This window comes from Hyperoodon ampullatus, assembly GCF_949752795.1.
Source record: "Hyperoodon ampullatus genome assembly, chromosome: 2".
Classification (NCBI taxonomy): Eukaryota; Metazoa; Chordata; class Mammalia; order Artiodactyla; family Ziphiidae; genus Hyperoodon; species Hyperoodon ampullatus.
The window spans coordinates 152,008,439-152,028,080 of NC_136915.1; the positions used below are offsets into that span (position 1 = coordinate 152,008,439).

Consider the following 19,642-nt stretch of genomic DNA (forward strand, 5'->3'; position numbering starts at 1 on the left):
ACTTGAAGAGAGTCAGCCTGGGCTCCAGGCGCCCTACAGCGTCCCCACTGTGATCATCTGTGCCCCTACCCACACCCCTGCCTCTGGGAGACCCTGAGGCAAACGTGGGGGCCTGTGGGGCGGGCTTGGAAGACCTGCCGTACGGCCGCCTGTGTGACGCAGGAGCATCGCAGCTCGCTCTTCTGCCAGTGAGGCCGAGGGAGGGAAGAGCCAGGGACCCGCCTTAACCGCGCTGCCTGTCGTGATCAAAGACAGCCATGAGTGGGGACTCTCTGCTCCCGTATCACACGGCCCGGAGCAGCACCTGGGTGGACCTGTTCAACACCACCACGGGGAAGCTGCAGCAGCAACTGCACAAGGGCGAATACCACATATTCAAGTACGCAGCAATATTCGAGAGCGACTTCATCCAGGTCACGAAGAGGGGAGAAGCGATTGACGTGCACAACTGGGGCGGCATGGTGACCATGGGCATCACATCCACCAGCCCCGTCCTCCCGCTCCCAGACATCATGCTGCTGGCCCGACGGGCCACCGGCTGTGAAAAGCACGCCGAGCGCAGCCCGGCCACCAAGGGCAAGAGCCACAAGGCTGCAAAGACCTTAGAGCTCACCAGGCTCCTTCCCTTGGAGTTCGTGAGGATCTCCACTCACAATCGTGAGAAACAACAGCTGCGCGTGAAGCTTGCCACTGGCCGCTGCTTCTACCTGCAGCTGTGTCCCCCTCTGGACGCGCGGGAAGACCTCTTCGCCGAGTGGGAACAGCTGATTGACCTCCTGCGACCACCAGTGGACAGTGAAAGCAACACCTATGCCATTCCCGTCTGGGACATGACCTGCGTGCCTGTGTTCGAGGAGGAGGAGGACGGGAGGAGCCCGGCCGTGGAGGATTTCCAAGGAAAGGGGCGTCAGGACCAGGTGAGCGTCAGCAGCCTCCACACGTGCCCTGAGGTGGCCGGGGCCACGTCTGCAGCTTTTGCGGGGGGCGAAGGGATCCAACTGGACTCCCACAAGCCCGATACCATGCCCGATGTGGCCACTGCGAAAGCAAAACCTACTACAGGGCTTGACAAAGCGTCCACATCGCGGGCAATGACAAAGGTGGAGACAGCAGGGGTGGCAGGAGGCACCGCAGCGGGTGCTTTGAGCTCGGCAGTGATCAAGTCTCCTGCCGCTGAAGAGCAGAGCACGGCCATAGCAGCCACAGACAGCGACGGGCCTGGAGGAAGCAAAACCAACATAGCCACTGGGGACACCGCCAGAACATCCCGGAGGAGCGGGAAAACGGCCTTGGCAGGTGCTGAGAACAATCCACAGTATGCTTCCAGCACGTCCACCAGCCTCTCCCCAGGGGCCGGCATGACTGTGGTCGGAGCAGAACCTACCAGCAAGACTGTCAAAGGAAGAGCCGACAAGGACGATGACGGGACCCTCGTCTCAAGCTTGCCACAGGAAGGCAAAGTGAGCGAACAGGATGGCAACTCACAGAGAGTGTCCCAGGCCCACAAGGGAAGAAGGGAGAGGAGGGAGCACTGGGGAGAGGACAGAGCTCTTACGAGCCCCTCGCTCTGCAGTTCCGTGGAAAGCCACCACAAGGCAGCGGGGAGCAAGACAATCCCCAAAGCAGCTGGCCCGGGCTCAGGCGGCCGCAGAGCCACTAGAGATGACCAAAAGGCCAAAGGCCACGGCAGCCCGCGGGGCAGCGAGCAGGGCACTGCTCCCAAAGGCATCAGCCGTGCTCCCATCACCAGCGAGTCCAAGACCTCGCACAGATCGGGCAGGAGCTTATCTCCAGCGCGTTCGGGTCCCACCACCAACATACTCAGCAGGATCAGCTCTTGCTTCAGGAATATGAGAGCCAGACTTACAAAAAAGACAGTGGCCTCATCACGAAATAAACATGGGAGCATCCTGGCGAAGCCAGTGGAAGGGACCCGAATGGAGGCCATCACAGAGACAGCAGAGAGTGGCCAGGGGCTGGAAATCACTGGTGTCACATCTGAGACCATGGAGCCAGTGACCGTTGAAGCCCATCAATAGGCCCTAGAGCTGGGAGCTGCAAAGGGGACCAGGGCTCTGGGAAATACCCCTGGAGAGCCCATTTCAGCTTCCTTACTGCAATTTAAATAAAAAAACATGCAGTCTGAGAATGCACGCAGTGTTTTGTCTGAATTTCTAGGTCCCGGAGCACAGCCGTAGCCTCACAGTGGATTCTGTGATGTCAGCTGTGCCACAGTCTGAGACCCAGTGTCCAGGCAAGGGCAGCCCCACCTCACACGCATGCTCAGCGCCAACAGCAGTTGGCTTCCACCTGGCTTCCACTCCTTTCTGGCTTTGCCCCTCAGGGCCATGGCTCAAAGTCAGACTATGGTCTGGGAAGCTCTCCTTCACTATCCCCCTATTCTTTCTGGTTTTTTGTTTGTTTTTTCCGGTACGCGGACCACTCACTGTTGTGGCCTCTTCCCGTCGCGGAGCACAGGCTCCGGACGAGCAGGCCCAGCGGCCATGGTTCACGGGCCCAGCCGCTCCGCGGCATGTGGGATCTTCCAGGACCGGGGCACGAACTCATGTTCCCTGCATCCGCAGGTGGACTCTCAACCACTGCGCCACCAGGGAATCCCCCCCTATTCTTTTTATAAACGCTTAGTCCCCCTGAAGGTCTGTAAACAGAGCCAGAACAGGACTCATGTCCCCTCGGGCTATTCAGTGGACAGAAATAAGGGCGGCAGTATTAGCTAGCAATCAGAACAGCAAGCACTCTCATCTAGACTTAGCCGTTCCCTGCCCAGGTATATACCCTGGAGAAACACACATGTTCTAAGAAACAACTCTGAGAATGTTTAGAGCAAAAATAACTTAACAGCAAAACACGGGAAACAGCCCAAATTTCCATCCGCAGAATTCATACAGCAGGATAGGATGAGATTGGAATATTCAATGGTGAAAAATAAATGAGCTACACACATTAGCAGAGATCAACTTCTCATGATTTTTAAAAACATCAAAAGAATGGGATACAGTTCCACTCATGGAACCATTCTGAAACAAGCTCAAACAACAGATTGCATAGGGTACATGTTTAAAACAACGGTAGCTAAAAATGAGGGAAGAGTAAACACAAAATTGAGGACAGTTTTCTCTAGGGTGGAAAGGCTAGGTCAAGGAGGTGGACACAAGGCTGTTAGTGCTGCTGGGAATTGTTCTGTCTCTTAAGCAAGATGGTAGGTACACAGGTGTTGTATTTTTCACATTTTACTAACTCTGAAATCAGGATGGTCCTACAATCACCGTGGCAGTTGTGATGAAGTTATTGCCAATGCCTTTCTCTTTTTTCACTTTTATTTATGCACAAAAGTGATGTCAGAAAGGCTTGGCATCTTTAAATTACATTTATTTAAGGTAAAGTACAAGAACACTTGTTTGGTTATTAGGAAAAGAAGGAACGATATGCCTATTTTACAGATGAGAACACTGAGGCTCAGAGAAGGTAACCTGCTCCAGTCGCACAATGGGATCTTTGCAGAACAGTGATCCACCAGCCCACTTCTCTATGCAAAGCCCTGTCTGTCTGTAGTTTAAGAAGGAAGCAAGCAAACAAGCCTGAGATAGGACCAGCACAAGAACCCGAGGCACCACCATTCTTACCATCATGTTCCAAAACTACAGAGATGAGCATCAATTTTACTAGATTGAGGGGAGGGAGGGGTGGGGGCTGGGAGCCGGTTTTCGAACTTCAGTGAGCTCACAGCTCTTAGCTGGCCTTATCTCGAGAGCATCCAGTCCACCCTTGAGCTGTGTCTGGCTCCCACGCTTCTACCTCTAGCCTCTGGCATGACCCGGGCTGCGGCCAGAAACAGGCTCCCACCTGGAATTCCAGCGTTCACTCCTGGAACGTCCAGCGTCCAGTCCTCCTCCAGCCACTAATTCAACTTTTGAATGCCCTGCTCAGAAGGGTTTCTCCACACCAAACCTGCAGGCACTTTTTTCTTCTGGGGCTCCAAAACCAAATCCTTAAACCTCACATGAGGGAGAGTATTTGTTAGGTCAGAGCATCCTTGTTGATTGGACCTACAGTTTGTGACTTCCACAGACCTCATCACGGGAGGCTGGGGAGAGGTCTCTTCTGTTGGTGGACGGAATGGTGGGCACTTGGTGGGGAGCACTGATGAGAAAGGGAGCCAGCCCAACACCTACACATGTGCACTGTTTCCCCTGGCCAAACAAGGTTCCTGACCCCAGAATTAACCCAGAGTTTCCGAGAAGACTAGGAGCTGCAGGGAGCCGCAATTAATGCTTTACTCTCCACCAGCTTTTCCTTGGACCCAAGGAGGAGAAGTTACAAAAAGATCACATCACGCTCCTTTGATCTTATGACTTCCACACAGGCAAGTGCAGGGAAACACTAGTCTGAAGGAAGAAAATGCATTAAAAACACGTGCATAGGGACTTCGCTGGTGGCGCAGTGGTTAAGAATCCGCCTGCCGACGCGGGTGACCCGGGTTCGAGCCCTGGTCCACGAAGATCCCACATGCCACGGAGCAACTAAACCCGTGCGCCACAACTACCGAGGCCCGCACGCCTAGAGCCCGTGCTCCCCAACAAGAGAAGCCAAAAATAAATAATAAAATAAATTTACAGAAAAAAAAAAAAACACGTGCACAGCCCTTAGCTGTTTATAAAGTTCTTGAATGTGTGTGCCCCCTTCCGATTCTCACGTCTTTCCATTTTGCAGATAAGCAAACGGAAGTTCAGAGCATTTAAAGGACTTGCTCAAGGTGGCAGGTGATGGTGCAGAGAGGGAGCTACCTCGGTGCAACAACTTTCAGACAGTGTGCCACCCCGGTCCCGCACAGAGGTACACAGATGGTGGAGGAGACAGGACAGCATGAGTAATGATCACAACTCTGAGTGACAAATACAATGAGAGGCGTGTGTTTGGGGACTGGGTCTATTCAGAGGAGGGGGTCTGGGGCATGGGAAGGAGTTCTGGGTTAGGGAAGGCTTCACAGGGGAATTGGCACTCACCATCGTCCACGTTTACTGAGATTTTATGAAAGGACAGACTAAGGACCGCCACTGCCAACTCTGCCTTATTCGATACAATTAAACCATGAGCTTAAATGGTTCAAATTGATCCCATCATCTTACATTCCTATAGATTTCATCCAGTAGCTGAATTTGGGGGAGGAAAAGAAAAAGGACCCACACAAAACTTTCCCACTTGAAGACATTTTTTATTTTGGTAACGCACCTGAGTCCCTGGCAGGATGGGCCTGTCCTCCGCGGGGGCAATGGGGTGTTTGAGAGAGGATGGGGGCCCTGCCCTGAGGGGGCAGCTGGGGGATGAGGCAAAGGGCTTTGTGACCGTGATAGGTCACAAAGGGCTTTGTGACACTGATAGGTCACAAAGGGCATCAGAGGATAAATAGGCTGTGCCAGGGGGTTAGGCTGACAAAGTGGTTACTTCTCTCGCTAGGACGGAAGTTCACCACAGCCTCTTGGGGAGATAAAAACCCAGAAGCAGAAGTGAGGTGAGGCGGAGGGGGAGCCTACCGTACCTCTCGACACACTTGAAGAGAGTCAGCCTGGGCTCCAGGCGCCCTACAGCGTCCCCACTGTGATCATCTGTGCCCCTACCCACACCCCTGCCTCTGGGAGACCCTGAGGCAAACGTGGGGGCCTGTGGGGCGGGCTTGGAAGACCTGCCGTACGGCCGCCTGTGTGACGCAGGAGCATCGCAGCTCGCTCTTCTGCCAGTGAGGCCGAGGGAGGGAAGAGCCAGGGACCCGCCTTAACCGCGCTGCCTGTCGTGATCAAAGACAGCCATGAGTGGGGACTCTCTGCTCCCGTATCACACGGCCCGGAGCAGCACCTGGGTGGACCTGTTCAACACCACCACGGGGAAGCTGCAGCAGCAACTGCACAAGGGCGAATACCACATATTCAAGTACGCAGCAATATTCGAGAGCGACTTCATCCAGGTCACGAAGAGGGGAGAAGCGATTGACGTGCACAACTGGGGCGGCATGGTGACCATGGGCATCACATCCACCAGCCCCGTCCTCCCGCTCCCAGACATCATGCTGCTGGCCCGACGGGCCACCGGCTGTGAAAAGCACGCCGAGCGCAGCCCGGCCACCAAGGGCAAGAGCCACAAGGCTGCAAAGACCTTAGAGCTCACCAGGCTCCTTCCCTTGGAGTTCGTGAGGATCTCCACTCACAATCGTGAGACAACAGCTGCGCGTGAAGCTTGCCACTGGCCGCTGCTTCTACCTGCAGCTGTGTCCCCCTCTGGACGCGCGGGAAGACCTCTTCGCCGAGTGGGAACAGCTGATTGACCTCCTGCGACCACCAGTGGACAGTGAAAGCAACACCTATGCCGTTCCCGTCTGGGACCTGACTGCGTGCCTGTGTTCGAGGAGGAGGAGGACGGGAGGAGCCCGGCCGTGGAGGATTTCCAAGGAAAGGGGCGTCAGGACCAGGTGAGCGTCAGCAGCCTCCACACGTGCCCTGAGGTGGCCGGGGCCACGTCTGCAGCTTTTGCGGGGGGCGAAGGGATCCAACTGGACTCCCACAAGCCCGATACCATGCCCGATGTGGCCACTGCGAAAGCAAAACCTACTACAGGGCTTGACAAAGCGTCCGCATCGCGGGCAACGACAAAGGTGGAGACAGCAGGGGTGGCAGGAGGCACCGCAGCGGGTGCTTTGAGCTCGGCAGTGATCAAGTCTCCTGCCGCTGAAGAGCAGAGCACGGCCATAGCAGCCACAGACAGCGACGGGCCTGGAGGAAGCAAAACCAACATAGCCACTGGGGACACCGCCAGAACATCCCGGAGGAGCGGGAAAACGGCCTTGGCAGGTGCTGAGAACAATCCACAGTATGCTTCCAGCACGTCCACCAGCCTCTCCCCAGGGGCCGGCATGACTGTGGTCGGAGCAGAACCTACCAGCAAGACTGTCAAAGGAAGAGCCGACAAGGACGATGACGGGACCCTCGTCTCAAGCTTGCCACAGGAAGGCAAAGTGAGCGAACAGGATGGCAGCTCACAGAGAGTGTCCCAGGCCCACAAGGGAAGAAGGGAGAGGAGGGAGCACTGGGGAGAGGACAGAGCTCTTACGAGCCCCTCGCTCTGCAGTTCCGTGGAAAGCCACCACAAGGCAGCGGGGAGCAAGACAATCCCCAAAGCAGCTGGCCCAGGCTCAGGCGGCCGCAGAGCCACTAGAGATGACCAAAAGGCCAAAGGCCACGGCAGCCCGGGGGGCAGCGAGCAGGGCACTGCTCCCAAAGGCATCAGCCGTGCTCCCATCACCAGCGAGTCCAAGACCTCGCACAGATCGGGCAGGAGCTTATCTCCAGCGCGTTCGGGTCCCACCACCAACATACTCAGCAGGATCAGCTCTTGCTTCAGGAATATGAGAGCCAGACTTACAAAAAAGACAGTGGCCTCATCACGAAATAAACATGGGAGCATCCTGGCGAAGCCAGTGGAAGGGACCCGAATGGAGGCCATCACAGAGACAGCAGAGAGTGGCCAGGGGCTGGAAATCACTGGTGTCACATCTGAGACCATGGAGCCAGTGACCGTTGAAGCCCATCAATAGGCCCTAGAGCTGGGAGCTGCAAAGGGGACCAGGGCTCTGGGAAATACCCCTGGAGAGCCCATTTCAGCTTCCTTACTGCAATTTAAATAAAAAAACATGCAGTCTGAGAATGCACGCAGTGTTTTGTCTGAATTTCTAGGTCCCGGAGCACAGCCGTAGCCTCACAGTGGATTCTGTGATGTCAGCTGTGCCACAGTCTGAGACCCAGTGTCCAGGCAAGGGCAGCCCCACCTCACACGCATGCTCAGCGCCAACAGCAGTTGGCTTCCACCTGGCTTCCACTCCTTTCTGGCTTTGCCCCTCAGGGCCATGGCTCAAAGTCAGACTATGGTCTGGGAAGCTCTCCTTCACTATCCCCCTATTCTTTCTGGTTTTTTTGTTTGTTTGTTTGTTTTTTCCGGTACGCGGACCACTCACTGTTGTGGCCTCTTCCCGTCGCGGAGCACAGGCTCCGGACGAGCAGGCCCAGCGGCCATGGCTCACGGGCCCAGCCGCTCCGCGGCATGTGGGATCTTCCAGGACCGGGGCACGAACTCATGTTCCCTGCATCCGCAGGTGGACTCTCAACCACTGCGCCACCAGGGAATCCCCCCCTATTCTTTCTATAAACGCTTAGTCCCCCTGAAGGTCTGTAAACAGAGCCAGAACAGGACTCATGTCCCCTCGGGCTATTCAGTGGACAGAAATAAGGGCGGCAGTATTAGCTAGCAATCAGAACAGCAAGCACTCTCATCTAGACTTAGCCGTTCCCTGCCCAGGTATATACCCTGGAGAAACACACATGTTCTAAGAAACAACTCTGAGAATGTTTAGAGCAAAAATAACTTAACAGCAAAACACGGGAAACAGCCCAAATTTCCATCCGCAGAATTCATACAGCAGGATATGATGAGATTGGAATATTCAATAGTGAAAAATAAATGAGCTACACACATTAGCATAGATCAACTTCTCATGATTTTTAAAAACATCAAAAGAATGGGATACAGTTCCACTCATGGAACCATTCTGAAACAAGCTCAAACAACAGATTGCATAGGGTACATGTTTAAAACAACGGTAGCTAAAAATGAGGGAAGAGTAAACACGAAATTGAGGACAGTTTTCTCTAGGGTGGAAAGGCTAGGTCAAGGAGGTGGACACAAGGCTGTTAGTGCTGCTGGGAATTGTTCTGTCTCTTAAGCAAGATGGTAGGTACACAGGTGTTGTATTTTTCACATTTTACTAACTCTGAAATCAGGATGGTCCTACAGTCACCGTGGCAGTTGTGATGAAGTTACTGCCAATGCCTTTCTCTTTTTTCACTTTTATTTATGCACAAAAGTGATGTCAGAAAGGCTTGGCATCTTTAAATTACATTTATTTAAGGTAAAGTACAAGAACACTTGTTTGGTTATTAGGAAAAGAAGGAACGATATGCCTATTTTACAGATGAGAACACTGAGGCTCAGAGAAGGTAACCTGCTCCAGTCGCACAATGGGATCTTTGCAGAACAGTGATCCACCAGCCCACTTCTCTATGCAAAGCCCTGTCTGTCTGTAGTTTAAGAAGGAAGCAAGCAAACAAGCCTGAGATAGGACCAGCACAAGAACCCGAGGCACCACCATTCTTACCATCATGTTCCAAAACTACAGAGATGAGCATCAATTTTACTAGATTGAGGGGAGGGAGGGGTGGGGGCTGGGAGCCGGTTTTCGAACTTCAGTGAGCTCACAGCTCTTAGCTGGCCTTATCTCGAGAGCATCCAGTCCACCCTTGAGCTGTGTCTGGCTCCCACGCTTCTACCTCTAGCCTCTGGCATGACCCGGGCTGCGGCCAGAAACAGGCTCCCACCTGGAATTCCAGCGTTCACTCCTGGAACGTCCAGCGTCCAGTCCTCCTCCAGCCACTAATTCAACTTTTGAATGCCCTGCTCAGAAGGGTTTCTCCACACCAAATCTGCAGGCACTTTTTTCTTCTGGGGCTCCAAAACCAAATCCTTAAACCTCACATGAGGGAGAGTATTTGTTAGGTCAGAGCATCCTTGTTGATTGGACCTACAGTTTGTGACTTCCACAGACCTCATCACGGGAGGCTGGGGAGAGGTCTCTTCTGTTGGTGGACGGAATGGTGGGCACTTGGTGGGGAGCACTGATGAGAAAGGGAGCCAGCCCAAGACCTACACATGTGCACTGTGTCCCCTGGCCAAACAAGGTTCCTGACCCCAGAATTAACCCAGAGTTTCCGAGAAGACTAGGAGCTGCAGGGAGCCGCAATTAATGCTTTACTCTCCACCAGCTTTTCCTTGGACCCAAGGAGGAGAAGTTACAAAAAGATCACATCACGCTCCTTTGATCTTATGACTTCCACACAGGCAAGTGCAGGGAAACACTAGTCTGAAGGAAGAAAATGCATTAAAAACACGTGCATAGGGACTTCACTGGTGGCGCAGTGGTTAAGAATCCGCCTGCCGACGCGGGGGACCCGGGTTCGAGCCCTGGTCCACGAAGATCCCACATGCCACGGAGCAACTAAGCCCGTGCGCCACAACTACCGAGGCCCGCACGCCTAGAGCCCGTGCTCCCCAACAAGAGAAGCCAAAAATAAATAATAAAATAAATTTACACACACACACAAAAAACACATGCACAGCCCTTAGCTGTTTATAAAGTTCTTGAATGTGTGTGCCCCCTTCCGATTCTCACGTCTTTCCATTTTGCAGATAAGCAAACGGAAGTTCAGAGCATTTAAAGGACTTGCTCAAGGTGGCAGGTGATGGTGCAGAGAGGGAGCTACCTCGGTGCAACAACTTTCAGACAGTGTGCCACACCGGTCCCGCACAGAGGTACACAGATGGTAGAGGAGACAGGACAGCACGAGTAATGATCACAACTCTGAGTGACAAAGACAATGAGAGGCGTGTGTTTGGGGACTGGATCTATTCAGAGGAGGGGGTCTGGGGCATGGGAAGGAGTTCTGGGTTAGGGAAGGCTTCACAGGGGAATTGGCACTCACCATCGTCCACGTTTACTGAGATTTTATGAAAGGACAGACTAAGGACCGCCACTGCCAACTCTGCCTTATTCGATACAATTAAACCATGAGCTTAAATGGTTCAAATTGATCCCATCATCTTACATTCCTATAGATTTCATCCAGTAGCTGAATTTGGGGGAGGAAAAGAAAAAGGACCCACACAAAACTTTCCCACTTGAAGACATTTTTTATTTTGGTAACGCACCCGAGTCCCTGGCAGGATGGGCCTGTCCTCCGCGGGGGCAATGGGGTGTTTGAGAGAGGATGGGGGCCCTGCCCTGAGGGGGCAGCTGGGGGATGAGGCAAAGGGCTTTGTGACAGTGATAGGTCACAAAGGGCTTTGTGACACTGATAGGTCACAAAGGGCATCAGAGGATAAATAGGCTGTGCCAGGGGGTTAGGCTGACAAAGTGGTTACTTCTCTCACTAGGACGGAAGTTCACCACAGCCTCTTGGGGAGATAAAAACCCAGAAGCAGAAGTGAGGTGAGGCGGAGGGGGAGCCTACCGTACCTCTCGACACACTTGAAGAGAGTCAGCCTGGGCTCCAGGCGCCCTACAGCGTCCCCACTGTGATCATCTGTGCCCCTACCCACACCCCTGCCTCTGGGAGACCCTGAGGCAAACGTGGGGGCCTGTGGGGTGGGCTTGGAAGACCTGCCGTAGGGCCGCCTCTGTGAGGCAGGAGCATCGCAGCTCGCTCTTCTGCCAGTGAGGCCGAGGGAGGGAAGAGCCAGGGACCCGCCTTAACCGCGCTGCCTGTCGTGATCAAAGACAGCCATGAGTGGGGACTCTCTGCTCCCGTATCACACGGCCCGGAGCAGCACCTGGGTGGACCTGTTCAACACCACCACGGGGAAGCTGCAGCAGCAACTGCACAAGGGCGAATACCACATATTCAAGTACGCAGCAATATTCGAGAGCGACTTCATCCAGGTCACGAAGAGGGGAGAAGCGATTGACGTGCACAACTGGGGCGGCATGGTGACCATGGGCATCACATCCACCAGCCCCGTCCTCCCGCTCCCAGACATCATGCTGCTGGCCCGACGGGCCACCGGCTGTGAAAAGCATGCCGAGCGCAGCCCGGCCACCAAGGGCAAGAGCCACAAGGCTGCAAAGACCTTAGAGCTCACCAGGCTCCTTCCCTTGGAGTTCGTGAGGATCTCCACTCACAATCGTGAGAAACAACAGCTGCGCGTGAAGCTTGCCACTGGCCGCTGCTTCTACCTGCAGCTGTGTCCCCCTCTGGACGCGCGGGAAGACCTCTTCGCCGAGTGGGAACAGCTGATTGACCTCCTGCGACCACCAGTGGACAGTGAAAGCAACACCTATGCCGTTCCCGTCTGGGACATGACCTGCGTGCCTGTGTTCGAGGAGGAGGAGGACGGGAGGAGCCCGGCCGTGGAGGATTTCCAAGGAAAGGGGCGTCAGGACCAGGTGAGCGTCAGCAGCCTCCACACGTGCCCTGAGGTGGCCGGGGCCACGTCTGCAGCTTTTGCGGGGGGCGAAGGGATCCAACTGGACTCCCACAAGCCCGATACCACGCCCGATGTGGCCACTGCGAAAGCAAAACCTACTACAGGGCTTGACAAAGCGTCCGCATCGCGGGCAACGACAAAGGTGGAGACAGCAGGGGTGGCAGGAGGCACCGCAGCGGGTGCTTTGAGCTCGGCAGTGATCAAGTCTCCTGCCGCTGAAGAGCAGAGCACGGCCATAGCAGCCACAGACAGCGACGGGCCTGGAGGAAGCAAAACCAACATAGCCACTGGGGACACCGCCAGAACATCCCGGAGGAGCGGGAAAACGGCCTTGGCAGGTGCTGAGAACAATCCACAGTATGCTTCCAGCACGTCCACCAGCCTCTCCCCAGGGGCCGGCATGACTCTGGTCGGAGCAGAACCTACCAGCAAGACTGTCAAAGGAAGAGCCGACAAGGACGATGACGGGACCCTCGTCTCAAGCTTGCCACAGGAAGGCAAAGTGAGCGAACAGGATGGCAGCTCACAGAGAGTGTCCCAGGCCCACAAGGGAAGAAGGGAGAGGAGGGAGCACTGGGGAGAGGACAGAGCTCTTACGAGCCCCTCGCTCTGCAGTTCCGTGGAAAGCCACCACAAGGCAGCGGGGAGCAAGACAATCCCCAAAGCAGCTGGCCCAGGCTCAGGCGGCCGCAGAGCCACTAGAGATGACCAAAAGGCCAAAGGCCAGGGCAGCCCGGGGGCCAGCGAGCAGGGCACTGCTCCCAAAGGCATCAGCCGTGCTCCCATCACCAGTGAGTCCAAGACCTCGCACAGATCGGGCAGGAGCTTATCTCCAGCGCGTTCGGGTCCCACCACCAACATACTTAGCAGGATCAGCTCTTGCTTCAGGAATATGAGAGCCAGACTTACAAAAAAGACAGTGGCCTCATCACGAAATAAATATGGGAGCATCCTGGCGAAGCCAGTGGAAGGGACCCGAATGGAGGCCATCACAGAGACAGCAGAGAGTGGCCAGGGGCTGGAAATCACTGGTGTCACATCTGAGACCATGGAGCCAGTGACCGTTGAAGCCCATCAATAGGACCTACAGCTCGGAGCTGCAAAGGGGACCAGGGCTCTGGGAAATACCCCTGGAGAGCCCATTTCAGCTTCCTTACTGCAATTTAAATAAAAAAACATACAGTCTGAGAATGCATGCAGTGTTTTGTCTGAATTTCTAGGTCCCGAAGCACAGCTGTAGCCTCACAGTGGATTCTGTGATGTCAGCTGTGCCACAGTCTGAGACCCAGTGTCCAGGCAAGGGCAGCCCCACCTCACACACATGCTCAGCGCCAACAGCAGTGCTCCATCTGCCTTCCACTCATTTCTGGCTTTGCCCACCAGGGCCATGGCTCAAAGTCAGACTATGGTCTGGGAAGCTCTCCTTCACTATCCCCCTATTCTTTTTATAAACACTTATTCCCCCTGAAGTCTGTAACAAAGCCAGAACAGGACTCATGTCCCCTCGGGCTATTCAGTGGACAGAAATAAGGGCAGCAGTATGAGCTAGCAATCAGAACAGCAAGCATTCTCATCTAGACTTAGCCGTTCCCTGCCCAGGTATATACCCTGGAGAAACACACATGTTCTAAGAAACAACTCTGAGAATGCTTACAGCAAAAATAACTTAACAGCAAAACACGGGAAACAGCCCAACTTTCCATCAGCAGAATTAATACAGCAGGATATGAAGAGACTGGAATATTCAATAGTGAAAAATAAATGAGCTACACACATTAGCATAGATAACTTCTCATGATTTTTAAAAACAAGCTCTTCTGCCAGTGAGGACGAGGGAGGGAAGAGCCAGGGACCCGCCTTAACCGTGCTGCCTGTCGTGATCAAAAACAGCCATGAGTGGGGACTCTCTGCTCCCGTATCACACGGCCCGGAGCAGCACCTGGGTGGACCTGTTCAACACCACCTCGGGGAAGCTGCAGCAGCAACTGCAAAAGGGCGAATACGACCATTTCAAGTGTTGCTGGGAATTGTTCTGTCTCTTAAGCAAGATGGTAGGTACACAGGTGTTGTAGTTTTCACATTTTACTAACTCTGAAATCAGGATGGTCCTACAATCACCGTCGCAGTTGTGATGAAGTTATTGCCAATGCCTTTCTCTTTTAATCACTTGTATTTATGCACAAAAGTGATGTCAGAAAGGCTTGGCATCTTTAAAGTACATTTATTTAAGGTAAAGTACAAGAGCACTTGTTTGGTTATTAGGAAAAGAAGGAACGATATGCCTATTTTACAGATGAGAACACTGGGGCTCAGAGAAGGTAACCTGCTCCAATCGCACAATGGGATCTTTGCAGAATGGTGATCCACCAGCCCACTTCTCTGTGCAAAGCCCTGTCTGCAGTATGCGAAGGAAGCAAGCAAAGAAGCCTGAGATAGGACCAGCACAAGAACCCGAGGCACCACCATCCTTACCATCATGTTCCAAAACTACAGAGATGAGCATCAATTTTACTAGATTGAGGGGAGGGAGGGGTGGGGGCTGGGAGCCGGTTTTCGAACTTCAGTGAGCTCACAGCTCTTGGCTGGCCTTATCTCCAGAGCATCCAGTCCACCCTTGAGCTGTGTCTGGCTCCAAGGCTTCTACCTCTAGCCTCTGGCATGACCTGGGATGCAGCCAGAAACAGGCTGCCACCTGGAATTCCAGCATTCACTCCTGGAACGTCCAGCGTCCAGTCCTCCTCCAGCCACTAATTCAACTTTTGAATGCCCTGCTCAGAAGGGTTTCTCTACACCAAATCTGCAGGCACTTTTTTCTTCTGGGGCTTCAAAACCAAATCCTTAAACCTCACATGAGGGAGAGTATTTGTTAGGTCAGAGCATCCTTGTTGATTGGACCTACAGTTTGTGACTTCCACAGACCTCATCACGGGAGGCTGGGGAGAGGTCTCTTCTGTTGGTGGACGGAATGGTGGGCACTTGGTGGGGAGCACTGATGAGAAAGGGAGCCAGCCCAAGACCTACACATGTGCACTGTGTCCCCTGGCCAAACAAGGTTCCTGACCCCAGAATTAACCCAGAGTTTCCGAGAAGACTAGGAGCTGCAGGGAGCCGCAATTAATGCTTTACTCTCCACCAGCTTTTCCTTGGACCCAAGGTGGAGAAATTACCAAAAGATCACATCACATTCCTTTGATCTTATGATTTCCACACAGGCAAGTGCAGGGAAACACTAGTCTGAAGGAAGAAAATGCATTAAAAACACGTTCATAGGGACTTCCCTGGTGGCGCAGTGCATAAGAAGAGGAGGACAGAGGCACCGGTGCTTCTTCTCACACAAGCAGACAGCTCACCTGGCCCAGCGCTGCTGCATCCCTATGGGCATGCGGTAGCCCTGGCATCCGGTAGGGGACACTGCAGGATCCACACCTGAGTGGGACTTTCCCAACCCCTGGGGTCCCCTCAGCCTCTATGGAGCCCCACTGAAGTGCCTGGGTCACCTCATGACACCATTTCTCAACCTGAAGTTCTATAGATTTTTCATAGATGTGTACAAATTGAATACAACACACACAAAAAATGAAGGCAATTCAAAGTAATGCTAATTTAGGATGAGTTAAAGGGCCAGGATTCCAAATTAATTATGACCTTAAAATTAAATAACAAATACATCTGGTTTTATTACACTCTGAAAAGCAGTGTCTTCTATAAAGTTTTCATGTTGGGATATAGTAAAGATATAAAATTTATGATTCGATTAAAACAGCATCAGGATATTTTTAAATTAAAAAGCACAGGCAAGTTTGGCTGGGGTGTTAAAGAAAGAAGAATGATTATTAGGGGAAAAGGGAACATTGCTGTTCTCTGCCCACTTCCACTGTGCTGGTCTCATGATGGGCCGTGTTGCGTGTGGGCTGGAGGGACAGGGTCACTGCTCCCACCTGTGCAATCAGACCTCCCACTCCTCACAGTGCCCAGGTGGGAGGGACCCACACTTTTCACCCTCGAGCCCCAGAGCCTCCCCTTTCCTCTGCATCACTTTCACTGTTCAGGGGACCAGTCACTTGAACGCCGCCCAGCCAAATGCCCAGGTTAAGTCGCCCCTGTAGGACATGTCTCTCTGCTACCAGAACACACTTGGCAAAGAGCAGCAAACAGGCCCCAGTGCCCTGGGGATGTGAGCCCTGGGGATGTCAGGGCCCAAAGTCACTTCCTGGGTCTGAGTAGCTCCCTGGGTCCCACACACCGACCCCAGGGAGCCCACCTCCCCACTGACTCCAGTCCCTGCCTTTGTGTGGCAGGTTCTGGTCTGACACCTGTGAAGACCGTGACCTGGAGGCCTCAGCCTGAGACTCAGAGGGGATGGAGCTTGTGCAGCGCCTGGCAGCTTAAATGAGACACGAGGCCAAGGAAGAAGGGCCGCCTCTCTGCTCCCCCTCCGCTCCTGAGTCAGCTAGTGAGTGCCGGTTACTTCCTGTCGGAGCTGTACAGATTTAGCATGAATTTTAGATATATGTTTTATTTTTAACACTGGAGGCTCTTACATCAAGCAAAATTGATCTCCTCCTTGGTTTATTTTTTAAACATTTCTATGTAAAATAACACACAAGTATAGAAAAGCACCCTCCGCAAAGGGAGGGCTCAGTGAGTTACAGTGGGCGCTCCACTCTGGGGAGCAGTAGTTTTTCCCTCTGTAAAAGCCCAGATGCTTCTGAGAAGCTCCTCTCAGCTTCCTTACTCTGGTCCCAGACCTCCACAGCAGAAATCCCAAAGGGACTGGATTCTCCCAGCCCTCCAGCGCCCTCCACTACTTTCTGATTGTGCTGCCACACTAATTTTGAGTTATTTGTGTGTAAATCACTGCACTTGGAATACACATGGAGTAACTGATTTCATTCTTATAACCGAATAAGTTAGCACTATTCTTCTCCCCTTCTACAGGGGGCTGCCAGGGTGCTGGGGACGTCCTGTATATTGAACTGGGTGTTCTTAACAGATGTGTTTATATTTACAAGAAACCATAAAGCTCTACGCTTAAGATCCGTGCCCTGTACAATACACCAAGTAAACTTCAATTAGAAAGAGATGCAAAAAAAATTTCCCCGCAAAACAAACTTCAGGCCCAGATGGCTTCCTCTGATTTCTACCAAACATTTAAGACAGAAATGATGCCCGTCTCCTACACACTCTTCCAGAGAACAGATACAGAGGGAACACACCCACACTGCTTTCATCGGACCAGGAGAATACTGATGTCATACCAGCAGCAGATATTACAGGACAGAAGAAATTACAGGCTAAACACTTCTGAATGTCGATGTCAAAATCCAAAAGCAAATATTAGCAGTCTAAATCTAGAGGTTTTCAGAAAGGAAGGAAACTGTGATTTCATGGCTGTATTTCCAGTGGTTGATGTGGACAGGATCACTGGGTGTTTGGGCGCTGCCTGGGAACGTGGAGAGAAGGGACAATGCCATCCGGTTAGTGGAATGAACATTTGGTGACAGAGATTAGGAGGGCCTGGGTCATCCTCAGAGACATTCCTGGGATGGGATCTCTAGGCTGTGGCTATGGAGGGGTCCCTCTAGGAAGACATGGGCCTCTCTCCTGTGCCACTGCAGGGTCTAGGGATGGATGAGGAGTTTGTAGGGGTTGGATTTTGATGAGGAAGGAGGAGCAGGGAAGGTGCGCCCTCAGAGCCAGTGCAGCCACGGCCCCTCCCCAGACAGGCCGTAGCCCAGGCTACTCAGACAGTTGCTCACATCAATAGTCAGGCGACAGTGGGGCACGCCAGCTTCACCCACTAAACCACCAAGCACAGCCCAGCAGGCCACTGTCCTCATTAATCAGCACTAACTGTGCATCCAGCTGAAGACCAAGCTCATTTGTTAGAGATGTGCCATGTGGGCAGCTGGCTTGGAGAGACTGGGCCTCTGAGCCACGTGGAGACAAGCCGACCACTGGTCAGACCACCAGGAGGCTCACCCGGTGTGTGAAGATGCTGAGGGAGGAGGGACGTAGATGGGATCCCCTGTTCCTTCAAGGGACCTTCTTTCGGGGATATTTAACAGCTGTGGGGTCAGGGATCAACATGTAAGGGAGGCAGCTGGATCAGGCATGGGCCCTCCTGTTGGCTCAGACCCCTCCTGCCCTTGGAGCAACCATGGGGCAGGCAGGAGGATTGGGGGGATGGAGGGAGGGGAGCCCTGGGCTCAGGAGTCCAGGGCACCATCTAGAGGATTCAGGGGTTCAGGGATTTCTGTCCCAGGGAACCAACTACATTCCTGTCCCACATCCATCTGTCATCAGCTTTGCGACTCTGGGAAAGTCACTTAAAATCTCAACATTTTAGTGCCATGTACCATAAAATATGGATCACAGCGCCTGCCATGAGTTCCCCACGGGGCTGATGTGGGGATCACAGGAGATGATAACACATATTCTTCACAAGCTCTAAAGCATCACACCCATAACCTTCCCTGCTCCCCTGCCCTGTGGCATCCAGGTCCCCTCTCTGGAGGCAGCACTACCACATTTCTTGCTTATTCTTCCAGACATTTACTATTTGAACACTTAGGTAGCATTTATGAAGTACCCATCATTTTTCGTCAGGGTCTACCTGATTTGTTGTATTAAGCTTCATCATGTAATACTAATAAGTGGGCCCTATTAACATTTCCATTATCACAGAACAAGGAACTGAGGACAGAGGGTCTGCATAACTTTCCCAGGTTCACGTGGCTGCTGGTATGATTTGAATCCAGACCATTAGGCACCAGCCCCCACTCTGTCAGTCACTGTGCTGTGCTCCCTTTCTATATTACCTCACTAAATAAAGTCATGTCCCCGTGCAGTCAGCCTGTTGGCTATTTTAAGTGCACACCACATTGCAACACCCTCTTCTCAAGGCCAGCTTTGAGTCACTTGACTCCCCTAAGAGGCTGGTGAACAAAGAGAACAGACGTGACCTGGGAATGAATTGACACCTCCGCATGGTCTTCTCCCACCAACATATCAATAGTTCTCTCAATTTTTGTTGTGTTTTCCAGGATCATGACTCGGGTACCAAGAAGAAAAGGAAGATTATAAAGGAATCAAACACAGGATGCACAAGAATATCATCTGCGATCAAGATAATCTGCCGGCCATCTGCAGCGGTGGTTCAGACACATCAGAATCAGCATCTGGCCAAACAACAGGGTAGGGACACAAATAGCAACCCCACTAACCACTCCATCAAAGGTACTGTGGAAATAATACCAGTAAGTAGATTCAGGAGTAATGGCTGTAGTTCGTACAGCAGAGCCTGGATCTGGCTGAGGGAGGATTGGGCAGGGAAGGTGCCCACTCAGAGCCCGTGAAGCCACTGCCCGCTCTTAGCCAGGCCTTAGTCCAAGCTGCTCAGACGACTGGGCAGTTTCTAGTCAGTGAGACCCTGGGGGCCTGTAAACTTCATCTGTTAAGCCACCAAAACACCAGCCCAGTAGACCCTGTTCCCAGCTAATGAATATTAACTGCTCATCATCCAGGTTTGGTCAGTTGAAGA

The 19,642-nt window shown here is 52.9% G+C and overlaps 1 protein-coding gene and 1 pseudogene across 2 annotated transcripts; both read left to right on the plus strand.

Annotated features, from left to right (window-relative positions):
* Positions 1–257: 257 nt before the first annotated feature.
* On the plus strand, positions 258–11,402 carry LOC307066441 (Golgi-associated RAB2 interactor protein 4-like; annotated as a pseudogene). The gene is made up of 3 exons: positions 258–1,100; positions 5,819–6,403; positions 11,393–11,402. The product of its transcript is annotated as a Golgi-associated RAB2 interactor protein 4-like (transcript).
* LOC307066449 (Golgi-associated RAB2 interactor protein 4-like) lies at positions 11,399–16,446 on the plus strand (the record flags this gene model as incomplete). Its single annotated transcript, XM_079723609.1, has 2 exons — positions 11,399–12,216; positions 16,398–16,446. The coding sequence occupies 2 exons, from the start codon at positions 11,399–11,401 to the stop codon at positions 16,444–16,446; spliced, it is 867 nt and encodes a 288-aa protein (XP_079579735.1).
* Between the last annotated feature and the right edge of the window lie 3,196 nt (positions 16,447–19,642).